Source organism: Acanthopagrus latus, chromosome 18 (genome assembly GCF_904848185.1).
Source record: "Acanthopagrus latus isolate v.2019 chromosome 18, fAcaLat1.1, whole genome shotgun sequence".
In the NCBI taxonomy this organism is placed as follows: Eukaryota; Metazoa; Chordata; class Actinopteri; order Spariformes; family Sparidae; genus Acanthopagrus; species Acanthopagrus latus.
This window is the reverse complement of record NC_051056.1, coordinates 19,401,096-19,424,048: the sequence shown is the minus strand read 5'-3', so window position 1 is coordinate 19,424,048 and position 22,953 is coordinate 19,401,096. Positions and strand designations below refer to the sequence as shown.

The 22,953-nt window shown below is 42.2% G+C and overlaps 5 protein-coding genes and 1 long non-coding RNA gene across 7 annotated transcripts in view; 1 reads left to right on the top strand and 5 right to left on the bottom strand.

Annotated features, from left to right (window-relative positions):
- Positions 1-327: 327 nt before the first annotated feature.
- Positions 328-2,169, top strand: slc35a4 (solute carrier family 35 member A4). The gene has a single exon (XM_037077756.1). The coding sequence runs from the start codon at positions 382-384 to the stop codon at positions 1,357-1,359; it is 978 nt and encodes a 325-aa protein (XP_036933651.1). The 5' UTR covers positions 328-381; the 3' UTR covers positions 1,360-2,169.
- On the bottom strand, positions 2,156-6,568 carry LOC119007831 (trichohyalin). Its single transcript, XM_037077755.1, has 10 exons — positions 6,181-6,568; positions 4,783-4,919; positions 4,499-4,710; positions 4,354-4,419; positions 4,148-4,259; positions 3,921-4,045; positions 3,627-3,740; positions 3,260-3,427; positions 2,445-2,595; positions 2,156-2,303 (listed from the first exon to the last, which is right to left on the bottom strand). The coding sequence occupies exons 1-10, from the start codon at positions 6,363-6,365 to the stop codon at positions 2,230-2,232; spliced, it is 1,344 nt and encodes a 447-aa protein (XP_036933650.1). The 5' UTR covers positions 6,366-6,568; the 3' UTR covers positions 2,156-2,229.
- Positions 6,569-6,900: 332 nt separating this feature from the next.
- LOC119007830 lies at positions 6,901-7,589 on the bottom strand. The gene is made up of 4 exons (XR_005071241.1): positions 7,568-7,589; positions 7,415-7,465; positions 7,185-7,313; positions 6,901-7,098 (listed from the first exon to the last, which is right to left on the bottom strand). It is a non-coding gene; the product is annotated as an uncharacterized LOC119007830 (long non-coding RNA).
- Positions 7,590-8,138: 549 nt separating this feature from the next.
- On the bottom strand, positions 8,139-10,820 carry LOC119007510 (monocyte differentiation antigen CD14-like). The gene is made up of 2 exons (XM_037077260.1): positions 10,807-10,820; positions 8,139-10,633 (listed from the first exon to the last, which is right to left on the bottom strand). Exon 2 carries the CDS (start codon positions 10,604-10,606, stop codon positions 9,155-9,157), a length of 1,452 nt encoding a protein of 483 aa, XP_036933155.1. The 5' UTR covers positions 10,607-10,633; positions 10,807-10,820; the 3' UTR covers positions 8,139-9,154.
- Positions 10,821-12,057: 1,237 nt separating this feature from the next.
- On the bottom strand, positions 12,058-17,318 carry cd74a (CD74 molecule, major histocompatibility complex, class II invariant chain a). Its single transcript, XM_037077602.1, has 9 exons — positions 17,092-17,318; positions 15,623-15,792; positions 14,901-15,001; positions 14,748-14,801; positions 14,582-14,665; positions 14,412-14,487; positions 13,391-13,594; positions 13,214-13,279; positions 12,058-13,104 (listed from the first exon to the last, which is right to left on the bottom strand). The coding sequence occupies exons 1-9, from the start codon at positions 17,178-17,180 to the stop codon at positions 13,100-13,102; spliced, it is 849 nt and encodes a 282-aa protein (XP_036933497.1). The 5' UTR covers positions 17,181-17,318; the 3' UTR covers positions 12,058-13,099.
- A 1,669-nt stretch (positions 17,319-18,987) lies between these two features.
- The window catches only part of LOC119007577 (bifunctional heparan sulfate N-deacetylase/N-sulfotransferase 1-like), a 47,449-nt gene continuing 43,483 nt past the window's right edge, over positions 18,988-22,953 (bottom strand). For both annotated transcript variants that reach the window (XM_037077343.1, XM_037077342.1), the window contains 3 exons: positions 22,223-22,332; positions 21,553-21,655; positions 18,988-21,007 (listed from right to left, as the gene is read on the bottom strand). In XM_037077343.1, the coding sequence (XP_036933238.1) occupies positions 20,888-21,007; positions 21,553-21,655; positions 22,223-22,332 (333 nt within the window). In that variant the 3' untranslated portion in view covers positions 18,988-20,887. The remainder of the gene's footprint in view (positions 21,008-21,552; positions 21,656-22,222; positions 22,333-22,953) is intronic.

The following is a 22,953-nucleotide window of genomic DNA, read 5'->3' as shown; positions in this document are numbered from 1 at the left end:
GTGTTTCATTTTCCACTTTATCTGTTTAATGTCAACAAGAGTTTGTGCCTGCGAAGTTTTAACATTCAGTCCATCACATTTCATTACCTGGCTTAGTATTTCTGCCTGGAGCAGATATCTGAGCCAGTTAAATTTTGAATCATTCATGTTTAAAACAGGTGCTTGTTCAGCAAACATTTCCTCCACCTCTTTATTGTTTATTGACTAAGCATCTATTTAAAGAGTTATAGAGAGAGTGGTGCATCCAAGTATTTTATCGTGAATATTTAAGTCGTTGAGATTTATAGCTGTTGAGTTTAAAACAGCCAGAATGTGAGGGCTTTTTTGCGCAGTGGATAGTACTCAGATTTGTTAGAAATTGTGTATTTTGCATCATTGAGGATGATTGTCATCCAGAACGTGGGGCCCAGCTCCCCTGCGAGGATCAGGAGACAGTGGGTGAGAAGGATTCAGTGGGGTGTCCTCTTTGGGCTGATGGTCCTCATTTATGGCTCTCACGCACCGCTCATCACTCTCACCAAGGTGGATGGTCAAATCCCTTTCAACCCCTCGTCATGTGTTGTCATGATCGAGTTAGCCAAACTCCTGATTTCTCTGGCGACTCTCGTTCTAACTGGAGGCACCTCCGCCTTACTTGCCCCTCCATCTCTTGTCCTTGTGGCCCCCTATGCTGTCCCTGCCATACTGTACGCCCTCAACAACAACCTGGTGGTTTTCATGCAGGCCTACATGGACCCAAGTTCATACCAAGTCCTGTCTAACTTAAAAATTGCCTCCACTGCTCTGCTGTACTCCCTCTGCCTGGGCAAGAGGCTCCGGCCTGCTCAGTGGTTCGCTCTGGGACTTCTTATGTGTGCAGGCGTGTGCCACACCTACAGCAGCCTGGATCTAGGAGACCCTGAGAGGGCTGAAGCCGAGGAAGGTCCCAGGCTTTATATCACAGCATGGGGTCTTTTCCTTGTGCTGGTGTACTGCTTTGTTTCAGGCCTGGCAGCGGTGTACACAGAGAGGGTGCTGAAGAGCCAGAAGCTACCCCTCAGCTTGCAGAATCTCTACCTCTATGTGTTTGGCGTGGCCATCAATGGACTCTCCTCCTTCTCCTCTGCAGGGAGTGAAAAGAGCTTTCTGGAGGGATACTCTGGGGTGGTTTGGCTCATTATCGCCGGGCAGGCAGCTAACGGACTCCTGATGTCCGTGGTGCTCAAACATGGCAGCGGGATCACCAGACTGTTTGTCATTTCCTGCTCCATGCTGGTTAATGCTCTCATGTCTTGGGCCATCTTAGGGCTGCAGCTCACACCTTTTTTCCTCCTTCCCGTTTCCATGATTGGACTGGCAGCTTACCTTTATTACAGATAACAGGGTCTCCAACAAACAAACCACACAGCCCACAGAAGCCCAAAAATAACTCGACTCATTACAGTCCACCGACAGTACAACCTCTGTGATCTAGTTTTAAAGTTTCAGATGTGATTATTTTTCTTCTGCCTTTCTGTTTATCTGCCTTCTCACTTTGACATCCAGAACTCAACACATGTATTTTCATTGGTAACTAATAATGTCAGCTGATGCCAAATGTGTCAATTTAAAACCAGTTGCCAAAACAAATGTTGTCAATGAATGTTCATGCAAACCACAGATATTGACATTCTGTGATTCTTTATGCTTAATTATATGTTGTTGACATCACTGCGCTAAAAGTCTGGTTGGGTTTAGGCACAAAAACCATGTTGTTAGGAATAGATCGTGTTTTAGCTCAACAGGTTCACAAACAGAAAATATACCAGATTTTCAGCGGCAGTTTTGTTGCCACTAAAAGTACCATCCCACATGAAACTGATTGTTGATATGATAGCTTAGCTTGGTATGAAGCGTACAAATTTAACAGGTCCATGGTTTGCATTAATGTACAATGGCAACATTTTATTCTGGCGATTGAGCTGCATAATTTACATCACTTATTTAGTTTGACTTATAGTTCTGTTACACTGTTGCAAGTAAATTGAAATAAAAATGCAGGTCTGGATTATGATATCTTCAGGGGAACATTCCTGAAGAATGCTGCTATTGTCATCTTTTGTTTTGAATTTTCTGCCAAGAACAATGTCAAAGATAATATCAGAGTGTTATACAAGTGTGTTAATGGAAACCAATAAACTGTCAAAAACGGTTTATTTCTTGTGATTTACATGAGGCATACTGATTCATAAACATTGTTTAGTTTTATATTCATTGTTGTTGGGATAAAGTTCCAGCCTTGAGATCGCCTCGTGCGGCTAGAGAATCCTTTAACTCTCCCAGCGCTGTGAAAAGAGAAAGCAGAATGGTTTAAATGCCAGCGGGAGGGAGAATCATCTCTTAGTGCTCCTGTCACATTTAACCTCAGACGTTAGATCTGTAATAAAAACAGCCAGTCCGGCAGAGGTAAGGCAACATGCGCTGACCTTTACGGAGCTGTTTGTTGTCAGCCTGCAGCTGCTGGTTCTGGGCAGACAGGTAGACGGCATCCTGCACAGCTTCCAGCAGCACGCTCCTGTATCTGCCCTCTGACATCTTCCTCTGCTCCTCACTTACCTGACGAAACGCTCTGAACACCTACAGGAGACAGCAATGGAACAGATAATGGCAAAAAAAAAAAAAAACAACCTAGGGGTGATGCAGGTAGGAGCTCAAGATGCTAATTTATGTAAACATCTGATCAAACAGCTGCAGTTTAACTAAACAAACTGATGATAATAGAATAAATGTCTTCTTTAATTAAATTTTTAGTTTTTAATCACTTTTTTGTATCAGGCATCTGGTTAAAAATACTTCTTCATCTCGTTTGTAGAATATGCCTGATGGAGCTGTTTTAAAGTCATATGTCTAAATCAAAACATACAGTTTGTAGATTTATTCTTTGTGTGTTTATTCTTTGTCCAATATAGAGCACAAGTACGTCTATTATTCCCCTTTGGCACTCACAGCGTTACACCAGTAACTGGGGCCTCACACACAAGTCATTGTCATAACTGTCATTCATTGTATCCAACACTGTAAATTCTGCGGTACATTAAAGGTGCAATATGTGGGTTAAGTTCAGTTAAAAAGTTCAATCACTAACAAAAATTATCAACAGAATTTGAGTAAAATACTGCTTCGTTCGTGTACTATATTCTTACAATATGTCCTAAAATAGTAGTAAAGGTAGCATTAAATAAATGAAAAATGTGCTGATAATTTGAATCAGTGTTCTCTGACTGATCCAACCAATCTTTACCTGCAGGCTCTCCTCTCTTAAACAGTGCAGCTCTGCTTGGTGTCTGTGATATTGATCCTGCAGGTCTCTCTCAGCCTGCTGGGCCTCAGCGCGCAGGGCCTCCATCTGCAGCACCAGGACCTGCCGCTCTCTGCTCAGCACCAGCAGCTCTCTCTGGGGGCCTTCTGTCTAGTGGGAGGAACGGATGAATCCGTAAAAAAAAAAAAAAAAAATGCAGGGAAATCAGAGAATTAAGTTGCAAATGCAGTGGTTTTCCGCTGCCCACCATAAATCTAGCCTTGCATTAATTTGAACTGACTCAGCATCCTCGGCTAAGATAGATCGCAAACTGAATAATGTTAAACAACAGTGCATCTCATTATCTCACCGGCTCCTGTGCCAAGTCTCTCTCCATCTTCTCCACCTCCTCCTGAATTAATCTCCCACGGTCCTCCTGAAGTTGCCTCCTCCGCTCCTGGGCTTTGCTGTACTCCAACTGAGACTGAGCATTGAATTGGCAGAGTAAATATCTCAGTGTGGCTTGCCCACTCTCACACAAGTGTATTCTTATTCATGTGTCTAAGAGGGTATTCACAAATACTATGTAAATACGTTATCCGATCAGATGTATAGGTGTGCAATGTTATATCTGTAACGACAGGAGTTCGATGGAGCGTGTTACTTGTTGACAGAGGTCAGATTTCTTCGGAGTGGCTCCGTTCTTCATCGTCTCCTCTCTGAGAGCCTCCCTCAGCTGCTGGATTCTTGCCACTCTCTCCTGGACTCTGTTTGCATTCCCTTTGCCCTCTGTGGATATGAGAAACAGACATAATATCATCATTGCAATCCTTAAGAGTTACCACAAATGACTTATAAGCCTACAATGACAAATACAGTGTCACGTCTTACCTCTGATATGTTCCTCCATTTCTTGTTTCAGCTGCTCTTGTAAATGTTTCGTCGTGTATGTGCTCTCTCTGTGATCACTGCTGTGCCAGCTGCTATTTGGGGTTGGACAGTTCTGCCAAATCAGTGCAAAACATGGCAGAAGAACACATTTTTCATAACCTGTTATCACATCGCTCTGAGGAAAAGTGAACAATTCAGGTAGGAACCTGCGTTTTGCCTCTTGTCTTCTTTGACTCTTCCCTCCTCTTCTCCCATGACTGATTCTTCACAATCTGTGAGAGAGATCGGCTGTGAACTCAATTAATCCCTCAACACGAGGTGATGAGCGATCAGGCTCATCCTCTGGATTACCTGCAGGTTTTGGGTGAGCTCGGCCAGTCTGTAGGTGTCCTGAACTTCATCTTCCTCCTGTGTCATCATCCTGGTTCTTATCTCCGTGATGTTATCCCTGATCTCTTGCTCGGTCGCCCTCGGGCACCAGCGATTAGAGGTGGCCTTAGTTACCAAACTTCTTGCTTTCTGGGCCAGAGCTACGGCGGAGTGGGTGTCATCATCTAGAACACCTGAGGGATAAGGGAGTCATCGATATGCTGAAAGGATTCTGGTTAAATTGATGTCAGCGTTGGAGCATTTACCTTGAGGGTGGATGCAGTAGATGAGTGCCGTCTTGCTATTTCCTGTTAAAGCATCACTTAAGAGACAATGGAGGAGTGTATCGCTTGTCGTGCCTTCACGCTGGGTTTGGTCCAGAACCTTCACCAGTGGGTTAACTCTGCAGAGTATTTAATGGAAACGTAATGCACATGATTGTAGTGAGGTGCTGATCACTGGAAGTTGACTTTAGAAAAGAAGTCTTTCACACTCTGGCTTCATATACATTTATCTGATTGTTGATCTAGGAGACGGCCTGAGGGTTGAAACATCATTCAGATAACAGATAATGATGTAATGTATTTGCCAGTACTGCCTGAGAATTCAACACATTTTACTGTTGCAATAATCGAACTGCAACTTCAAAAGTGCCACTGCCAACTGGACTTCACGCGCAGTCAGCAAAATGTTTTTTCCAAAACATCGATACTTATTTTTCTGTTTTCTGAGGTGTGTTCTGAAGCAGTTCCACGTCTACGCACACGCACCAAGTGGACATAAATCTGCTCTGAAATAAAGTTCTTCCATGTCGGAAGCTCTCGAGCATAACCTCGTTTTGTCGGAATGATAAATGCCGTCTTTGTTCTTGACTGGACTCGTCAAATATTCAGTTTTTTCACAGAGGACATTTTGACCAGCCAAAAGCTCTTTGATACACCAGGAACAGTTTATCGCCTTAAAAATGGCTGCAGAGCATGTTGATGGTGGCCAACTTGTCAATGTTATTAATTAACTGTTTGATTGAATTTATATTAATTAGGAAGACATAGATACTCTCTTCACACATTCTGAATGACTGGTGAGAGCTAAATAAATGACAAGGGTATTGATCCAAATATTAAAGGAAACACATTATGCTCATTTTCGGGTTTATAATTGGATTTTGGATTACCTCTAAAATCATTTTGCAAGCATCTGTTTTCTCACCCTGTCAGGGCTGCAGCTCTGTCTGAAACGCTCTGTTTCCGCTCCTGTCTCTTTAAGGCCCCCCCTCCCGAATACCCAGTCTCCTCTGATTGGTCAACTCACACACACCTGAGTCAGCACTGCTTACAACAACAGAGCAGCTGTGCTAAACCAATTCCACTAAGCATAAATTGTGCAAATGTGTGACACGGGGACATAGTGTGATGTCACAAAGTCACAAAATCGAAGGTTAGACTACTGATGAGGCGTTTCAGGGGCGGCATTTTCTGTGGGAGAGACGAGACTCTGCTGGTGAAGGCATTTAGCTTTCAAGATCTTTTACATGCACAGGAAAAAGGAAAGAGAGGAAAAAAAGCATGAAAGGTCTCCTTTAAGTAACATGACTGAGTAGTTTGAACATTAGGATATCATTTCCATGTAATAGATATTTTGCTGCATAGGGGCTTCTAACCGACCCCCTGAGGTCAGCCCTGCTGGCTCCTCCTGCCAAGCTGAACAGCTGCAGTCTGCTGCAGCAGATCTCCGACTCCGCCTGCTCCGGATGAAGTTTCCACTCAACAGCCACCAAGAACAGGAAACTACATCTGAGGGAAACAGACACATACACCACGATCACGTGGACACAATGAACAGAATTCATTCATTCATAAAGCGCAGGAAAGGGGCGACTTTAATGACACACAACCTGGTGAGATAAATCTGCTACGTGACAATCCGATCACTCGTGCGACACTAAGACACTTAGCTCTGGGTGTGATCAGCCATTCCAATTAATCCATCCAGAGAGTAATTCCGTTAATGGATTACACGCCCAGGGTTTATTTGACCGACCTGCTGGAGCTGGAGGCTGGGCTGGCCTTCAGCGTCTCCCTGCATGTTTCATACAAAGTATAGGCTTCCTCTGCCGAGCACACACACACCTCACACACGCCTCCTACAAGACTGAGAGAAAAAAGACAGTTATTTCATTTTTGTATATTTTTTTCATGTTGTTTTTAATCTTATGTTATCTTTTTACAAAAATCTTGTTTCTTAATGTACAAGTGTTACATGCATAATCAAGGTCAAAATCCATTTCTTGTTTATCAAATCTGTCCTGGTACATCAGTGGTCGTCTTCTGGACTCACTTTCCAAGGACAGGGTGTGTCACGAGCCTTGGAGTCTGTCCACCGGGGCTCAGGAGATCCAAAGCACTGCCGTCGGGATAAAACTGACATTGACAAAAAATCAGAAGTTATCCTGCACCACGCTGCGTCTACTCTGATTCGTGGCTATGCTATTAAAGAGAAGGACAAACCTGAAGGGCAGACACAGAGATGAACGACTCCCCTTTCTCTTGTGACAACACACGACTAAACAGATTTGTCAAGACCTACGACAGAGTGAGGAGCGGGATTAACAGCGAGAACACGTAAAAATCTGTGAATATAAGGTGTAGTTTTTGTTTTGGGGCTCCACCTGTTTGATGATAACACGATCAATCAAGGTGCTAATCTTCTCTGTGGAGGCTCCGCATATCAGCAGAGTTCTGTTATAAGCGATGGATGTGGAGTCATTGAGAGGCTGTAGGAGCTCGGTGTGTAAACTCTGCAGGTTTTATATTCACATTTTTAGTTTTCCAGCATTTTCTTTTCTTTATTACAGGCTGTAAAAAACAGTGTGGCTCAGATGACACAGCTTGTTTGTACCTGAATGTCGTCAACGGTCACGACTTGGTCGAAGGAGAGGGCCTTCGCTTCCTAATTGGAAAAATGTTTTTTTTTTTTGAGTGAGTGACAGCTTTCAGAAGGAAAATGGCTGAATGTTGGTGTCGAAGCAGTGAGTGAATCCAAATGTTTCACCTCATCTTTGCCTGGTTTGTAGTCCACTCCACGTCCTCCTTCGCTAACAACCACACAGTCTTTACCCTCTGCTCATCCCCAGAAAAACAAACAAACAAACATTTAAAACTCAAATCTCCAGCGACAACATAGCAAATTAACACATTTCACAGTTTTGTCCTCGCTTTACCTGGGATCGGCGTGAGGACTAGTCCCACTCTGACGGTTTCAGCTCCCTCACACAGCTGGAAAAACATGCAAAATGGTCAAAGATGATCAAACGGAACAGTAATGTGGATGTAAAAAAAAAAAGAAAAGAAAAGAAGCTACTCACAGGTGCGTTCATGTCCGCAGTGGCCATCCCATGTGCATGTGTAACATAACCACTGGGTCGCCACGGTTTCATTTCACCGCGCTAAATTATTAATGAGTCAGAATCCACTTTCACTGGTCCGGGCGATCAGGCTGAGGTTACCGAGATGGACAGAAAGGTTGCAGCAGAGGTTATCCACGAGCATCTTTATTGTTTTATTTTAGAAGTAGAACAGAAAGAGATCATACTGATGTAATCAATAACAGGTTTATTTGATCATTCAGTTTAAAGCATGCAGATATACATGCAATTTGGTGCCCCACACAGCACACAGTGAGCAACACAGCTGTCGTAAATCCAAGATTTGAAACAATTTGTCAGATGTAATGTCACTGCTTACGAAAAACAAAACTCGTTACAAAATGTCTTGAAAGTAAAGATGTATGTAACACTGATTGCGGAAACAAGTGATTTTCAAGCTCTTAAAAAAGGTGCAATCCAAATCGTGACAGTGTGACAGTGGATTTATCCGTTGATTTATTTTTCTTGTCTTTTTTTTCTCACAAGGGGACCAACTTCTAATAAAGTATCTGTTAAAAGGAGTTAAAAGTTGTAACTAATGACTTCAATTTTGAGTTGCAAGATGGTGAATTCTCTTTGCCGAGTGTTTATCTTTTCTATTTGGTAACGGTTAGTTGTAAATGTTGGAAATCAATTAAACATCCCTCATCATGCAAATTTTCAGGTTCATACTTTTATTTTTAGTGTCTCATAAATGTCCCTTTAAGCCCCCGCCCCTCTTTCCTTAAAAGCCTAGTCTGCTACGATTGGCCAGCTCTTGCAAGCCTGAGCAGGCACACCCTACAGATTTGTCCGCATCAGCTCTTTTGCTGTCTTTGGGAAGCAGACTTTATAATTATGACATCACAAAGTTGCAGAAGTCCGGATGGCTTGTTTAAAGGCACAGCGTCTGAGTACGAGTGTGTTTCTCTGTGGTATTTTTCATGGTATTTATACCACCTAGACCTGCCTTATAGACAAAAGACATGGAAATCTCACTTTCCACTATACGGGAGCTTTAATAGATGCTAAATAAGATGTCAACAAAATTGATTCTCTGCAGCCCTTTGGGAAAGTAAGTGGTCACACAATCCAATCAGTCAGAGGGGTTTTTTCCCAACCTTAGACAAACAGTTTCAGTAACTAATGTATTAATCAATACTAAAGCCATTAGTTAAACTCTCTTTAAAATGTACATTACTGGAACGTGGTCCCCAAACTGTCGGCTGCAAACGTCAGCAAAAACAAATCAGGCCTGACAGTAAACCTACAAAGAGCGTCAAACAGAGAGGAGAGCCGTGGTGATGTCTAGTCCCACCGGTCGGCTTCACACTAGGTCCAAGAGACGAATTCATTATCTCGGTCCCCTGCTGGGCCGTCGGTGACGACGTTCTTCCGTGGTGATGTTGTGTCTCACTTGTCGGCTTCGGCTTCTCACAGGATTCAAGAGACAAATTCATTATCTGCGTCCCCTGCTGGGCCTCTGGCGAGGCACACAGGAACTCTTCAGGGTAGTCCTCGACCGACACGCTGTCCGTGCTGTCCAGGAAGTTGATGGTCTCGCTCAGCGCACAGTCACACCGGTAAGGGTTCCTCCCTGCGTGGAGGACATCAAGCTGCTCCAGCTTGCTCGTATTTACACTCGTGCCGTTTATCAAGAGGGAAAGCAGGTTGCTGTCCACCTTCAGCTGCTTGAGACGAGGCAGGTTATCCAGAGAGGGGAGACGGATCAGGCGGTTATAAGACAAATACAGCTTTTTCAGCGTCTGCAGTGGGCTACTGAACACCTCCAGAGAATTGTAACTCAGGTCGAGTTCTTCCAGAGACGCAGAGAGTAACGAGTGAACCTCGGTGATCCCGGAGTGGGAGAGATTCAGCGTCCTCAGGGGCTTCACCTGGAGGCAGCGCGGGAAGTGGATGATGGAGAAGTTGTTCCGGCTGACGTCGAGCCGGGCGAGGGCAGGGGTGAGACTCAGGGGCGTGCACAGAGGCTGGAGGGAGGTGAGGTTGCTGCCGCTCAGATGAAGAGATTTCAGGGACTTGAATGATAGAGAGGAGCAATGTGAGATATTCTGCAGGCCGGTGTAAGAGACGGGGTTCTCTGACAGGTCCAGATCAGTCAGGTTTTCCACTCTTTGAGCCCAGTCGCAGTCGATCTCAGCCAGGCCAGAACGCACGAGGCCAAGAGACGCCAGGGAGCCGAACAACCAGCGGTGGAGAGGCTGGAAGGACGGCTGGAGGAGAGAGGGATCCACCGCAACGTCTTCCAGGAGAAGGGCTGTAAGTTGAGATGCTTCCCGTAACTCTGGAAGCTGCACTGGCCGGCCAACTTCCAAAGCGGAGGAAATGATATCAATTTCCTTCAATTCATGGGGCAAAAAAGGAATCAATCTCATTATGAATGAAAAGGAGATTGTGACATTGTTAAGAATGAGCTTATTTATCCTCATGGACTGAAGGTAACTCAGATCCAGAGCCGCAGCCATCTCAGAGAATTCCAGTCTGCTGTCTCTCAGCTCCAGCTCCAAAGCGTCCATGCAAATCAGACTTTGCGGGTTGTGGAGGCCCATGATGTCGCACACACAGCGGGTCCAATCTTCGGTAAAAGTGCAAGGAGAAGTGGCCGCTCCTGAAGTGACAGTGAGTCCCAAAAGCAGGAGAAGAATCGGTCTATGATTCAGCTTCATGGTCGGTGGGAGGACTGTCGGCAGCACCTGGAACACAAAAAAGACAAACAATAGAGCCCTGATCTTCATTGTGAGGATTTTTCTTCTAAATATGGTCTGTATCATTGCTTTGTCTCCATTTTTAAATTACGTTAAAAAAAAACCCAACAAATTACATCGATAGAACATGACTCTCACAATAGATGCCTTCAAACACTTACCGTGTAATCAGTGCAGCTGCAGATGTTGAGAATCTGTTGCTGCTCTAACGCCAGTGTCTTTATTAACAACAGACTTCTGTTTTTTTCTGCTACAGGTGATCCCACTTCCCCTCCTTTTGCTCACAGCTCTTCATTAAGAGGAAGACTCATGTCCTAGATTAATACAGTGCTTCCTCAGAGGGTGGCTATTTTCCCCGAATTAATCATTACCATGGAGGAATCAGCACTTCCCCACTGGTCAAAAATGAAGTTGTCAGATAATCCTCCTCCGTACAGAATGCACGCATCTCCAAAATAGGAATTGTGGCTGTTGCTGGAACAGATTTAGTGTTACTTTGTGGGCCGAGACGAGTCTCCTGTTTCTCCTGTATTTTAATGCTACAAATATACAATAATCTTATAGAATGTGACTTGCTGGAGGTTAAACATCCCAACAAAATATGAAGAAGTTAAAATCAGCTTAACCATTTCACTGCAGTGAGTACAGTTACGTTTGATACTTTAATTAAATTAATAACACATACTGCCCTGTCCAAATGGGTCTTGAATCGTCTACCAACCAACTCCACTACATGTTTCGAGGCGATTATTGTACTTTAACCTGACTACATTTATCTGATGACTCTACTCGAATACGAGTTACTTTGCAGATTGCATGTAGTTTAGCTCATTTTCAAACATATTTTGGTTGGCAACCAGATATAAAAAAACACTGATCACGATTATCAGAAAAAAATATGCAAAAAAAATATGCAAAAAAAAAATGAAATTAGCGTTCAGACATATATATATATTCTACTTCTATAGTAATTTTATGACTTAAATTCATGAATTGATAGAAAGATACTTTCGGCACTTCTATATCTAATATCAAAAATATGAAAAACTTGAGGTATAAATTAACTTTACTCAATGACCATTCCTTTGGTTGACTTTCACCACTACTAATTAAAGTAATATTCTAATATGATATCTTTACTTTTACTCAAGTAAGACTCTTAATATGAGGAATGCTTGAGGAGAAGAATGACCTTGTTTAAACGGTCTCTGGCTCTTCTTGATGATCTCAGAACATGTCCGGGGAAAGATCACAAAAATCGTGCACAGGCAGCGGAGAGCGTTGACTTCAGCACGACTGAATCATTACGCTACTGAAACTGCAACGTGTTAAGAGGCCCATGAACAGGAAATGCCTCCAGTCTGAAGCGATCGAGTAAAAAGTGCAATTTAAAGCCACAAACAGAACTTAAGTGTCGATGCATCTAATCAGGTGAAAGTTTATTGAGGCCTTGTTTCGTCTAAAGCTTCAACAGGTATTAGTTCTCAGTGGATCATGTCCCGGGTAGAACATACATATGGAAATTCAAACAGTATTGTTAGAACAACTTTATTAACCCTTCTTACCACAAACACCCAGGTAGGAAAGTCACTTCCTCATACAGTGCGGTCGCACCCTTTAAAAGGTCGGTTCACCCAGGGCACATAATAAAAAAAAAAACATTTTCATGTTTGTGAATGCAGATAAGTTTTCCTTTTGTTTCGCTTGGTTTTTTCATTTGTGGCCCCTCGTGGCACTGAAAAACATCCCGAACCATTAAAGCGGCGACATCTCTTCTGAGAAACTGTGTCCCCTTCTCTCTGAAGGACCCACAGACCTCACTGTGAACAGGTTTCATTGGGAATACTTCCTAACAGACAAAACAATCCCTATGAAAACTCTCCACGGTGTGCTCTGTGGATTATTCGGAGCAACAGGGGACAAGGTTTCTTGAAAGAGTCTGATAACACGTTTAATGTCGTATTTCCATGCTGTACGCGCCACAAACAAACGTACCACAAACTCGTGATGCTGGCAGATGAGAGGGTATCTTAAGACGAGTAACACCTGAACTAACTCCATGTCTTGATACTCGGCGGGGTAAGAGAGAGAAAATGTCATTTGGCTGAACCGACCTTTTAAGCATTCATCACAGATACTCTTGTTTAACACACGTGCTTTAATATAGTTAAGATGATATGAACATCTAGGTTTAAATGTCAATGAGAACACCCCACGATTGTACGGTCTTAAAAAATAAAACAAACATTAAAACTGAAAGTATCAGAAGCAATAAATTGTAACAGGCCGTGATTGATTTGATTTCAAGCAGCCAGCAGGACATTTAAAATCAAGAGAATACATGGAGGAAGAATCAACACAATTTCTGCACGCGGCTCAGCGTCAAGCTTGGAATGACTTCTAATGTCTGCGAAGATATCTCGATGAGAAGAAACACCCCACACCTCGTTTCTTTTACGCTGTGGAGAGAAAAGAGAAAAACACAGCAAGTGATGAGCAACCAACGAATGCTAAATAAACATGTAAACCCCCCCCAGAAAAAAAAAGAGACTAATCTGAAGTTCTCACCATCATCGACGCTGAGGGTCTTCTGCATCAGCCTGGGTGCAAACAGCATGCGACCAGGAGCTGTGCCTGGAATGAACAGAGGAAAGTATGTTAGCCTCTCAAGAGAAGCTTAAAGATGCAGCATTGATTTAAAAAAAAAAAAAAAAAAAAAAAAGGGCTGTAATCTTTGTCCTCTACCTCTGTTGCAGTCGGGGCGGCCGCGCATGGTGGTGCCCTCGATGGCTGCGCCGGTCTCGTCCACGCACCAGCAGTAGCCGGTGGCGTGCCAGCACTGCATGGGCTTGTAGCGGCCCTGCTCGTCACACTGGGGCTTGTAGGATCCGATCTTGGTGGGTCCTCCAGGTGCGGCCTCGGTCTGGCATTTGGTCTTGATCAAAGCGGCTGAGTGATGAAAGTGGGGAGGACAGTCATTAAAGGCCTGTTTGGTGTTAAATACTGCAGCAAAGGTAAAGCAACAGCGCTACGTTTGGGGAAATACACTTACTGCTGACTTACTGCATGAGAAGACTGATACCAGCTAGCCTAGCTTAGCACAAAGACTGGAAACAGGGGGGAACAGCTAGCCTGGCTGTGTCCGAAGAAGGAAACAAAATCCACCAACCGGCAGCTCGAAAGCTCACAGCTATCACTATCAGAGCTAGATTATTAAAACTGCTTATGGAAATGCGAATCATAGCGGCTCAGTCTGACTGTGCATGGTCTAAAAGTGCCAGTGGAGAAGCCCCATGAGTGGTTTTGTTAAACAAACGTGCATACAACGTGTCAACTGGTGTGTTTTTGTTATCTCTGGACTCGGACTAGCTCTTCCCTTGTTTCCTGTCTTTATGCTAAGCTAACCGGTTGCTGGCTGTTGTTTCATATTCAACAGAGGCCTGAAGAGTGGTATCGATTTTTTTAAAGATGCCAAACTATTCTTTCAAAGCGAGGCTTAATATAGGTTTCACCATTTATAGTAAATAAAATAACATCTGTGATATGTTTTGCAAGATATAACAACCTCTTCCTTAATAAACCCCAATAGACACAATCCACTGGTATAGTCAGCTTAACACATATTTTTCACAGCAAAATATTACAGCCGTGGTCCTTAAACCCTCGACTAGAGGTGTCGTAAAACCAGCACCTACTGTCACAGCAGCAGTCTGGACCAGAACATCGGCTCAATATTAAAGCATAAAGCATGTGAAGTTGCAGTAACCTGGCTGTGAAACTGGTGGAGGCTGCTCCTGGGCCATCTGGAAGATCAGCCAGTAACGCATCCAGGTCTCAAAGCTCTGCAGGACACAAACAGAACATGACTCACAGGACATTTCAACTACATTTATTTATGACTGACTAGCTTCCATGTGTACGTGTGTGCGTCTTTACCTCCCACTCGGTCTCGTTCATGTGTTGCTTCAGGCCCTGCAGGTTGGCCAGGAAGGTCTCGTTGAACTGCGGCAGCTGAGAGTCCTGCTGACAAGAAGAGCAGAGCTTAGCGACGACGCGACGTCACCAAAACGCGAGGACGCGCAGGATACAGAGTGTGACGTACCTGGATGAGATCCTTCACCTGTTTCTCCACGCTGACCACAGTGTCCTGCAGTTTCTGGTGGAAGCAGACAAACAATACAAATACAGTGAAAATTGCATCCAGGGCTATAGTTCAAGTCTCAAGTAAGTTTGTTCCCAGCTAGTGTTAACCTACAGTCATGGGTGTCTTGGATGACTTGGAGTCCTCATCAGGGATGTAGTCCATCATCAGGGGAAGGCTGTTCATGGGCATGTGCATCCTCATTGGAGCCCCAACTGTAAAAAAAACAAAAAAAAAAACAAACATGGCCAAAAATTATTAAACTGCAAAAAGGAGACTGAAATTTTGCTTGTTTTTATGAAAAATTCTAAAACAAAGAAGTATGAGCATCTTAAATAAAACCTCCTGAACACATCTGATCTGTTGTTTATGGTGTCAAATACACACACAATCACATAAACTAAGAGTCATTATCATTCATTAAACATAAATTAAAATGAAAGCCATGTAGGACGGACAGATGCACACAGTTCGAATGAAAACATGTCGATAGAAATGTGAAACTGAATAAAATGCAACATGTGATCAAAACCAGCTCAACAGGATGCTTTTCATCACTGCTGCGCAGGATGTGTTGAACACAAGACAACACGCAACGTCTCAACTTGAGATTAAAAGAAGATCATTCACAAGTTGATCTTAAGAATAGCACACAGCTAATTTCTCTTTTCCTCTGAAACCTTTCATTTCTCTGTCCAGCTTTCAGATCCAAGTTCCTCAAAGCAGAACTCGCACTTCCCTCCCCACATCCCCATTCCTCTGGCCTCCTCCTGTCAGACTATGACTCATTTATGACACATTCCCTCTTAGAGATCATCTTAACCCCTCCTTTTTACCCTGAGGTGAGCGGGTCATTTGCCTGGACATCCTATCAGAGTTCTTCTGCAGCGTATGGATCTGTTGCTTCTGGCCGAACAGGGTGTAGGCGGTGAAGACCTGGCTGGCCAGCAGCAGACATGCCAGTGTGGTCAGGCCTGCAATCTTGAAGGCACGACTGTTTGAGCCCCTGAGGGAGAGAAATACATATTTATTAGCAGTGAATAGAGCAGCAGGGGAGAGGTGATAACATGATGCAGAGCCAAATTCAGAGAGCTAAATGTTGGATTTTACAATATATTCTAAGGTATCAAGTAGTTACTTGAGGGGATTTCCAAGCCTGTGTGACATTTTTGTTTTGGACTGTCCAGCCTTCTAATAAAAGCCCCACATGTAAACCAACAATCTGATGGTTTCATCCTCCTCTTTAAGAAAAGTAAATCATCATCATCATCACTTTGAAGCTGTGATGTTGTTACCCACATAATATATGAGAAAGTCCTGAAACATTGATACAGTCAGCGTTTCTGTCTGCTGCACTTAATCAGCCAATAGAATGAAGGCATCACTTGTCACTAGGCAGACGCCTTTCCCTGGAGTGAGGAAGTGCGTACCCAACTTCTGTTTCGAGGCTATATAAAACGGTAAAACAAATGTAAAATGTTTTTATTCTTCTCATAAAAAGCTGCAAGGCAACAAGAACAACAACATCAACTTTATGTTCACTTATTTCATGACTATGTGTGCCGCAATGAAAAGCAAAACTAACACGGAGGCTGGTCTAACTTGTTTTCCCATGTACTGCATGAAAACAGTGTCATCACACCTGATCAAGCATTTTTAAAAATACCTTAAGATGTCATGTTTTAGAGAGTATTAATAAATACGTTTGCAACAAAAAACCAATAAGGTTAAGCTATTCCTCTAATAAAAAACAAAACAAAACAATTTTCAGATTTTAGAGACATTGTTAAATTGAAAAACTCATAAGTATGTATAAGCTGAAACACAGGACTTTGGTCTATGCTTTTCCCTGCAGTTAATTATTAACCAATAGCATGACGGCATCAGAAGTTACCAGGCAGACTTCTCCTCTTAGAGTAAGGAGAAGTGTATGACTGATGGTTTTCTGAAGATGCTTTCACGTACATCAAACCATATAAAATGTTGTAAAGCAACAACTAAATCTACTGTTTACTTAATGAAGAAGTGAGTTTTACCCTGAAACCCTCACGTTCTCTTAGAAATAACAGAGTAAACAACATAAACACACACATTTGTTCTGTTTTACTCCTTTATGCCAATTTGAAATATAATTCTTGAACATTTTGCCATTCATTTAAAGTTTTGATTGAGATTGATAGCTCATTTTAATTCTGTCACACAAAGAAGAACACACACTTTTAAAATCAAAGGTTACATTTTGGATCTGCTACAGAGCAAACAGCTGTTATTGTGTGTATTTATTTAAAAGGTAAGCTCCTCTCACCCGCTGGGTGGTCCAGGGAGAATAAGGGCTTCATCACTGCCTGCCAGACTCCCTCTGGCCAGGGGAGCATCTTCTGGAGACTGGGCCATCTGTCCTGGAACTTCCTTGCAGCTTTGTCAGAAGAAACGAACTGAAGCGGGTTCCAGCAGCTTCACTGGATAAATGGTATTGAAAATAAGGAAGAACAACCTAACAGGTCAAGTTCCTGAGAAAGGTGAAGGGAAGTCGAAAGTCCTCTTCCTTTAAAGGCCTGTGGGAGGGCTCACAGGCAGAGATGAGAGCCTGCCAGCTGTGATTGGTTCAGATCGCAGCACCATCACTAGTTGACAGAGGCAGACAACAGAGAAGAACTCTGGCTTTACTGCTGAATTTCACTATACTTCTACCATATGATACCATCTTTTTGATTATGCTCATTCAAAGTCAACACAGTCTCCTAATATACATCTAATTATTTTATTTTTAAATGGCATGTGGTTTCTGGGAAAACATTTGAACAAAAATAATTTCATAGATTTCTTTTCATACTTCAACAAAGTATAACTAACAAAATAACTTCATTTTTATGTCTGAATATACTGAATATACAGGCTGACTTTAAAGATACTCTAAATTCAAACTCACTCATATATTTACAATATTATTGAGGTAATAATACAAACTCAGAAATGTTTGTCTTTTCTCGTGACTGAAGAAACAAGCTGTTTTCAGAGGAAAATAAGATCCCAGAACACTATTTGAAGCTAGAGAGGTGGCAGGGTCCGCCACATATAAACAAAGTAAAAAGTATAAAACTGTTGCTCTGTAAGGTCGTTTTGTTTATTCAGTCGTGAATACAATGACAATTTGTTTACTTTGTTTAGGCATTGACAACTCATTGAAAGAAGATCTTTCTCTTCTGATTAACGTGTTCCCCAAAACTACATAATGCACCTTTAAGGACAACACATTTTCATACTGTTGTACTATATGTTTGTTGGACCCTGCTGCCTCTCAGGCTTCAACAAGTGTTTTAAAGACCTTCATTAAGTTTGTATCATTACCTTAGCAGTATTGTGTTGCTTTCCAGGGATTCTTTTCCTAAACTTCAAAATGCATCTGACAAATACTTTCACTTTTAGTCAGAATAGGCAAATTACATGCAAGTACATATTAACACTTTTTGAACCCGTATTTGTAGGTTACAGGACTTTTCCTTTAAGAAAGTGCAGGGAAAAATGATAAAGACAAAAAGCAAATATTAAAAGTATTACTATTATGTTAAAGTAACCCCACATTTAATCATGCTGAAGTGCTCTTTCATTCTGAAATATTGGTCAGTAGGAACTATGAGAGCATGTCAACTGTGACAAGTAATTTCACTTCTTATGAGTGCTGTACTGTGGACTGTTTCCAGTTTTATATGATATAGCTCTTTGAATAAACGTGACCTGAATGGCTGAGAATCTTCACCATCCTTTTTAATATCTACTTATCATTTTTAAATAGGCCTATACAGCATTTCATCTAAATTCTTTACATTGGTCTCTTCCTCTTATGACTTCCGGGACTGCTTCCCTAGTAGATTTTCGGTGTTTTCCCAACAAAGAATGAAATGAAGGAAATGTGAGACGCTGAAAAGTGAATTTTGTTGTCCAAGAGGTTTATGCTTTCTGTGATTTTGAGAGCAATTCAGGCTGTTTTGCTTCTTGAAATCAGCTCACCATGAAGTGAAACCAAAAGATGAAGTAGTCTGGTTTCCAGAACAGCGATTTAAGTTACCAGAAATCTCTGCACAAAAGCAGCCACCATCATCCTGCTTTTAAAGTAAAGTGCTGCTCAGCCAAATATGGTCTGGCTGAGTGGCCGAGCGGTTTTGTTCTGATCTTAGACAGGAAGGAGGAAAAAAGATCCAACTACTGAAAAATACAGTGGTGTTTTATTTGCAAATTAAAAAGCACCGACAATATTAGTTACACTGTAAAAATTATTGACAACAATTACAAATCTTTATCATACAGTCCAGGAGATTAGTACCATCATTGCTGTTATGTGTTATCACTTAATACTTTATATGGAGAGACTCAGTACCTGTGTACAATAGTTGGCAGTGAGAGGACATGAGAGGAAACAATCTTAGCGACACAATGAAATGATCCAGACTCCCCCACCCCCCCTCCCTCAGTACAGCACTGACAGTTTTCACACTATGGGAATGGGCTGATGGAGAGTGTAAACCCAAACACATTCAATAATTTAGGTCTACTGAGGGTTTGCGTATTATGTACATTACAAAGTCTGGAAATTAAAAAGGACCGACATGTGCATTGTTATTACATCAGAACATTGTACAAAACTATTGCAGTAAGAGCAGCTTTTTGTTATCTATGCTTGACATCTAGTTGCAGTGGTAACACCTTGAACCGACAACCAAACGTCCGTACGGTCTCAGTGGGCCTACTTGTTGGTTTCTCCTGGTAAATCTAAACGTTTTTTGTTTTTTTTTCCTCCCAGAGACAGCTTTGTTCTCCTCGTCCGACTTAGAAACTCATCTAGTAAATGAAATGACACAAAATATAGGACAAAATATACAGTTCTGACAAAAAAACAAAACAAAAAAACAAAACAAAAAAAGAAATGCTGAGAACAGATTTGAAATGCACAATCTTGTTGTGTACAAGACTCAACATACAGTAGCTAGCTTATGATCTTCTTCACAGATTGTAGCAGGATCCATTTGTGTTAGTGTGCTTTCCAGTAACCGGTTACGTTCAGGATCGTGTTTGTTCACTCGAGTGCCTTCAAATATTGTGCTTTCAACATCTATCCTACCGCTTCGGCTTTAGCCAATTCAACGGTCATGGAACTGACTACGGAGGAGGCCCGAGCCGAACAGTTTGACGAACCGACCCGCTGCACATCGAGGACACTGAGCTAAGATGTTTAGTTTTGGTACATTCTACAATAATGCGTTGCCATCAGCATTAAAGAAACGTTAAAACAAAGATCCGAGCAAAGAAAAAACAAAAAACTTAAAAATAAGAACCCTCAAGAGTCCATGTGGTAATATTTTAATGAAGATTCTGTCCTGGCACTTGTAAATGCGATAACTAGAGGCTACCAAGGCCTATCGAGTGAGGCTACAACATGCAGCCAGACGTCCCGTTCTCCTCTCAGACCAACATTTCACTTTTGTCAAAGGCATTTGCAAAAAATGTCTCTCTGTCTACCAGGCTGCTGTTCATTTAGTCAATCTTACGCTGCCTGTTTTAGTCCAAACTTCATCGAGGGAGACACAGGTCATGTCGTGTTCATCCTTTCCACCCGTTTCCCCAGAGTGGTCAAGACTGCTCAAGCGCCTGACTTTTATTTTTTTTTTTTCCTTCCGTTGATTTTTCAAGATCATGCGAAGAAGAGAAGGTTTGATTAAGGAGAGCGGGGGGTGTGATTATCAAACACTGAGGGTCTCTCCTGTGTATCACTGAGCCTTTTCCTTCTCCTTCAGGACCACAGTGGAGGCGTCATTGAGGCGTCCACCGTCCTGGTTTGTCCTGCAGGGGAGTAACGCGAAGCTCAGGGAGAGAGGGGAGAGCTGTCAGCCGCTGAAAGCAACTTCGCGCTCTTCTTGCTCACCATCCGCTGTTCATTAGGGAAGAACACAGTTAAGTTTTGAGTTCTAGCTCCAAATATTTCAGTCTCTTTCAAAACTATTTGGGATCTTCAACCTTTCCGGTCACTTGGGCCAGTGTCCCCCCCCCTCAGCAGGGGTCGAGTGGTGGTTCAGTGTGCGGAGCTGTGTGCTCCTTCTGTGGTTCTGCTACCTGGTGTGGACCAGCTCTTCTCTGAGCCAGCTGGGCAGCGGCTGACCCATCCTGTAGAGCAGCTTGGACAGCTCAATGTTGTGATCCCTATAGTACTCCCTGAGGAAGCCCTGGGACTGAAGCAGACAAACAAAAAGGGAACATGAATTAACATCTTAAAAACCAAAAATAGCAGAAATGACTAAAGGTAAGATGTATTTCTTAAGGGGAGACACTACAGGGAGGCAATAACCCTGTCTTCTTTCAGACCACTGACAAGAAAAGGTCCTGAATATACACTGAAGTGTTCATTGTAGATTTCCATTCTAGACATTTTTCTCAAACAATTAAATATATAATCAGTCTCATTAGCATATTTAAACATTTTAGAAAACTTGTGATACAAAAAAAATACTGTGTTCTCAAAATGAGTTTTTCTGATATTCTAAAAGCAGAAATCTCCACTTCAGTAGCAAGTACGTACACCAAACCTTCAAGTTTTATTCCCATCTATGAGTTTTTTTTATGGCTGTTGAGTTGTTTTTGATTAATTCCCTCTGTAAACAAAATGGAATCAGAACTGTAAATCTAACTTTATCCAGACTTCTGCTCTGGAAATGTCCGCAAATGTGTGCATCTGTAGTGTTTCCCCTTAAAGCCAAAGTCTTTGCACTGATCATACCTCAGGGTCCATGTCGGGGTACCTGCGCCCTTTACTCTTTCCCAAACACTTAGTCTTTCCTCCCTCCAGCAGCTGACACCAGAAGCCTTTCTTAGGGTCGAACCTGTACATAATATACACATTAATACATGTATTGTGAATGACAGAATTGTCAGTTAAAAAAATTTAAAATTCAAATCTACTGTTACTGATCACAGCCTTCCTGTACTTATATGTAAAAACAAAAATAAATGTGTTTTGCCCATCTCATGCCTTCTGAGTCTGGACCGCTACAACAAGTAAAGTGTAAAGTGAGCAGTCTCTGCCATATCCAAACAACAACTAATAATATCTATATATGTATCTATCTCTATCCCTATCCCCATCTCTCTCATTAGATCTCTATATCTATCTCTACCTCTCTATATATCTCTTTCTATCTCTATATATCTCTATCTCGACCGCTCTATATCTCTATATCTCTCTCTCTCTCTCTCTCTCTCTCTCTCTCTCTACCCCTCTATATCGCTATCTCTACCTCTCCCTCTCTATATCTCCATCTCTCAATATCTTTGTCGCAATCTCTATATCTCTCCCTCTATCTCTACCCTATAAAGGGTTTAGAGCTCTCAATAAATCTGTAAATAAATGTGGACACTGTCAGTGATTTAAACTTAAGGACTATACTCACGCTAGGATCTTGTGGTAGTTGATGACGTTAGCCAGGCTCAAATACTTCTGGATTTTATCCATGATTGAAGCCGGCTCAGTCTTCAGCATCTGTCCATCCAAGACTAACAACTGGGTAAGACACACAAACAGTAACGACTGTCAGGACAGGAACAAAAAAGCTGTGCACACACAATAATCTTCCAAAATCAACTTGTTCACAATGTTTCGGTCTTATTTTTTTGTAACTACAATGACTTCCTTAAAACCCAAAGAAATTATTAAATGCTGCTCTATAAGATGTCAGAACATATGGACTGGCGTTACACAAAGCTTAACATGATGTCCTCAAATATACTGTTTGGCCCACAAACCAAAATCTCTTGGTTAGCTGTCACAGAGTAGATAAAAAAGTCATGTCTAAGAAACTGGAATCAGAAAATTTGTATTAATTTTTGTCCTTAAAAAATACTCAAACCAATGAATTGCACATCAAAATAGCTGGTAATTAACTTAAAGGTTGACAACTAATCGATTAATCATTGCAGCCCCAAAACAAGAACGTGACACACTTCATTGCTCTTTCATGTGCGGCTGACAGATTTGGTCTTTTGGGGGCAAGAAGAGCTCCATATTCTCTTAAGATTGTCCCTCAAGGGAAGCAGCTCCCTTCCGTTACGACTGTGTGGATTTAATACTGCCCGTAAGGACTGTCCACAGGGGTAAACAAACATCCTTTACTCCAAACTTTGC

Coding starts and splice junctions, on each gene's coding strand:
- LOC119007831 (XM_037077755.1), bottom strand. CDS start 6,365: ATGAATTCTGTTCATTGTGTCCACGTGATCGTGGTGTATGTGTCTGTT. Junction 4,260..4,353: donor AGACAAGAGGCAAAACGCAG/GTTCCTACCTGA, acceptor CTGATTTGGCAG/AACTGTCCAACCCCAAATAG. Junction 2,596..3,259: donor TAAGAGAGGAGAGCCTGCAG/GTAAAGATTGGT, acceptor TGTCTCCTGTAG/GTGTTCAGAGCGTTTCGTCA.
- LOC119007510 (XM_037077260.1), bottom strand. CDS start 10,606: ATGAAGCTGAATCATAGACCGATTCTTCTCCTGCTTTTGGGACTCACT.
- slc35a4 (XM_037077756.1), top strand. CDS start 382: ATGATTGTCATCCAGAACGTGGGGCCCAGCTCCCCTGCGAGGATCAGG.
- cd74a (XM_037077602.1), bottom strand. CDS start 17,180: ATGGCCCAGTCTCCAGAAGATGCTCCCCTGGCCAGAGGGAGTCTGGCA. Junction 15,793..17,091: donor CTCCCTGGACCACCCAGCGG/GTGAGAGGAGCT, acceptor TCTCTCCCTCAG/GGGCTCAAACAGTCGTGCCT. Junction 13,280..13,390: donor CCGCCCCGACTGCAACAGAG/GTAGAGGACAAA, acceptor TGTTCATTCCAG/GCACAGCTCCTGGTCGCATG.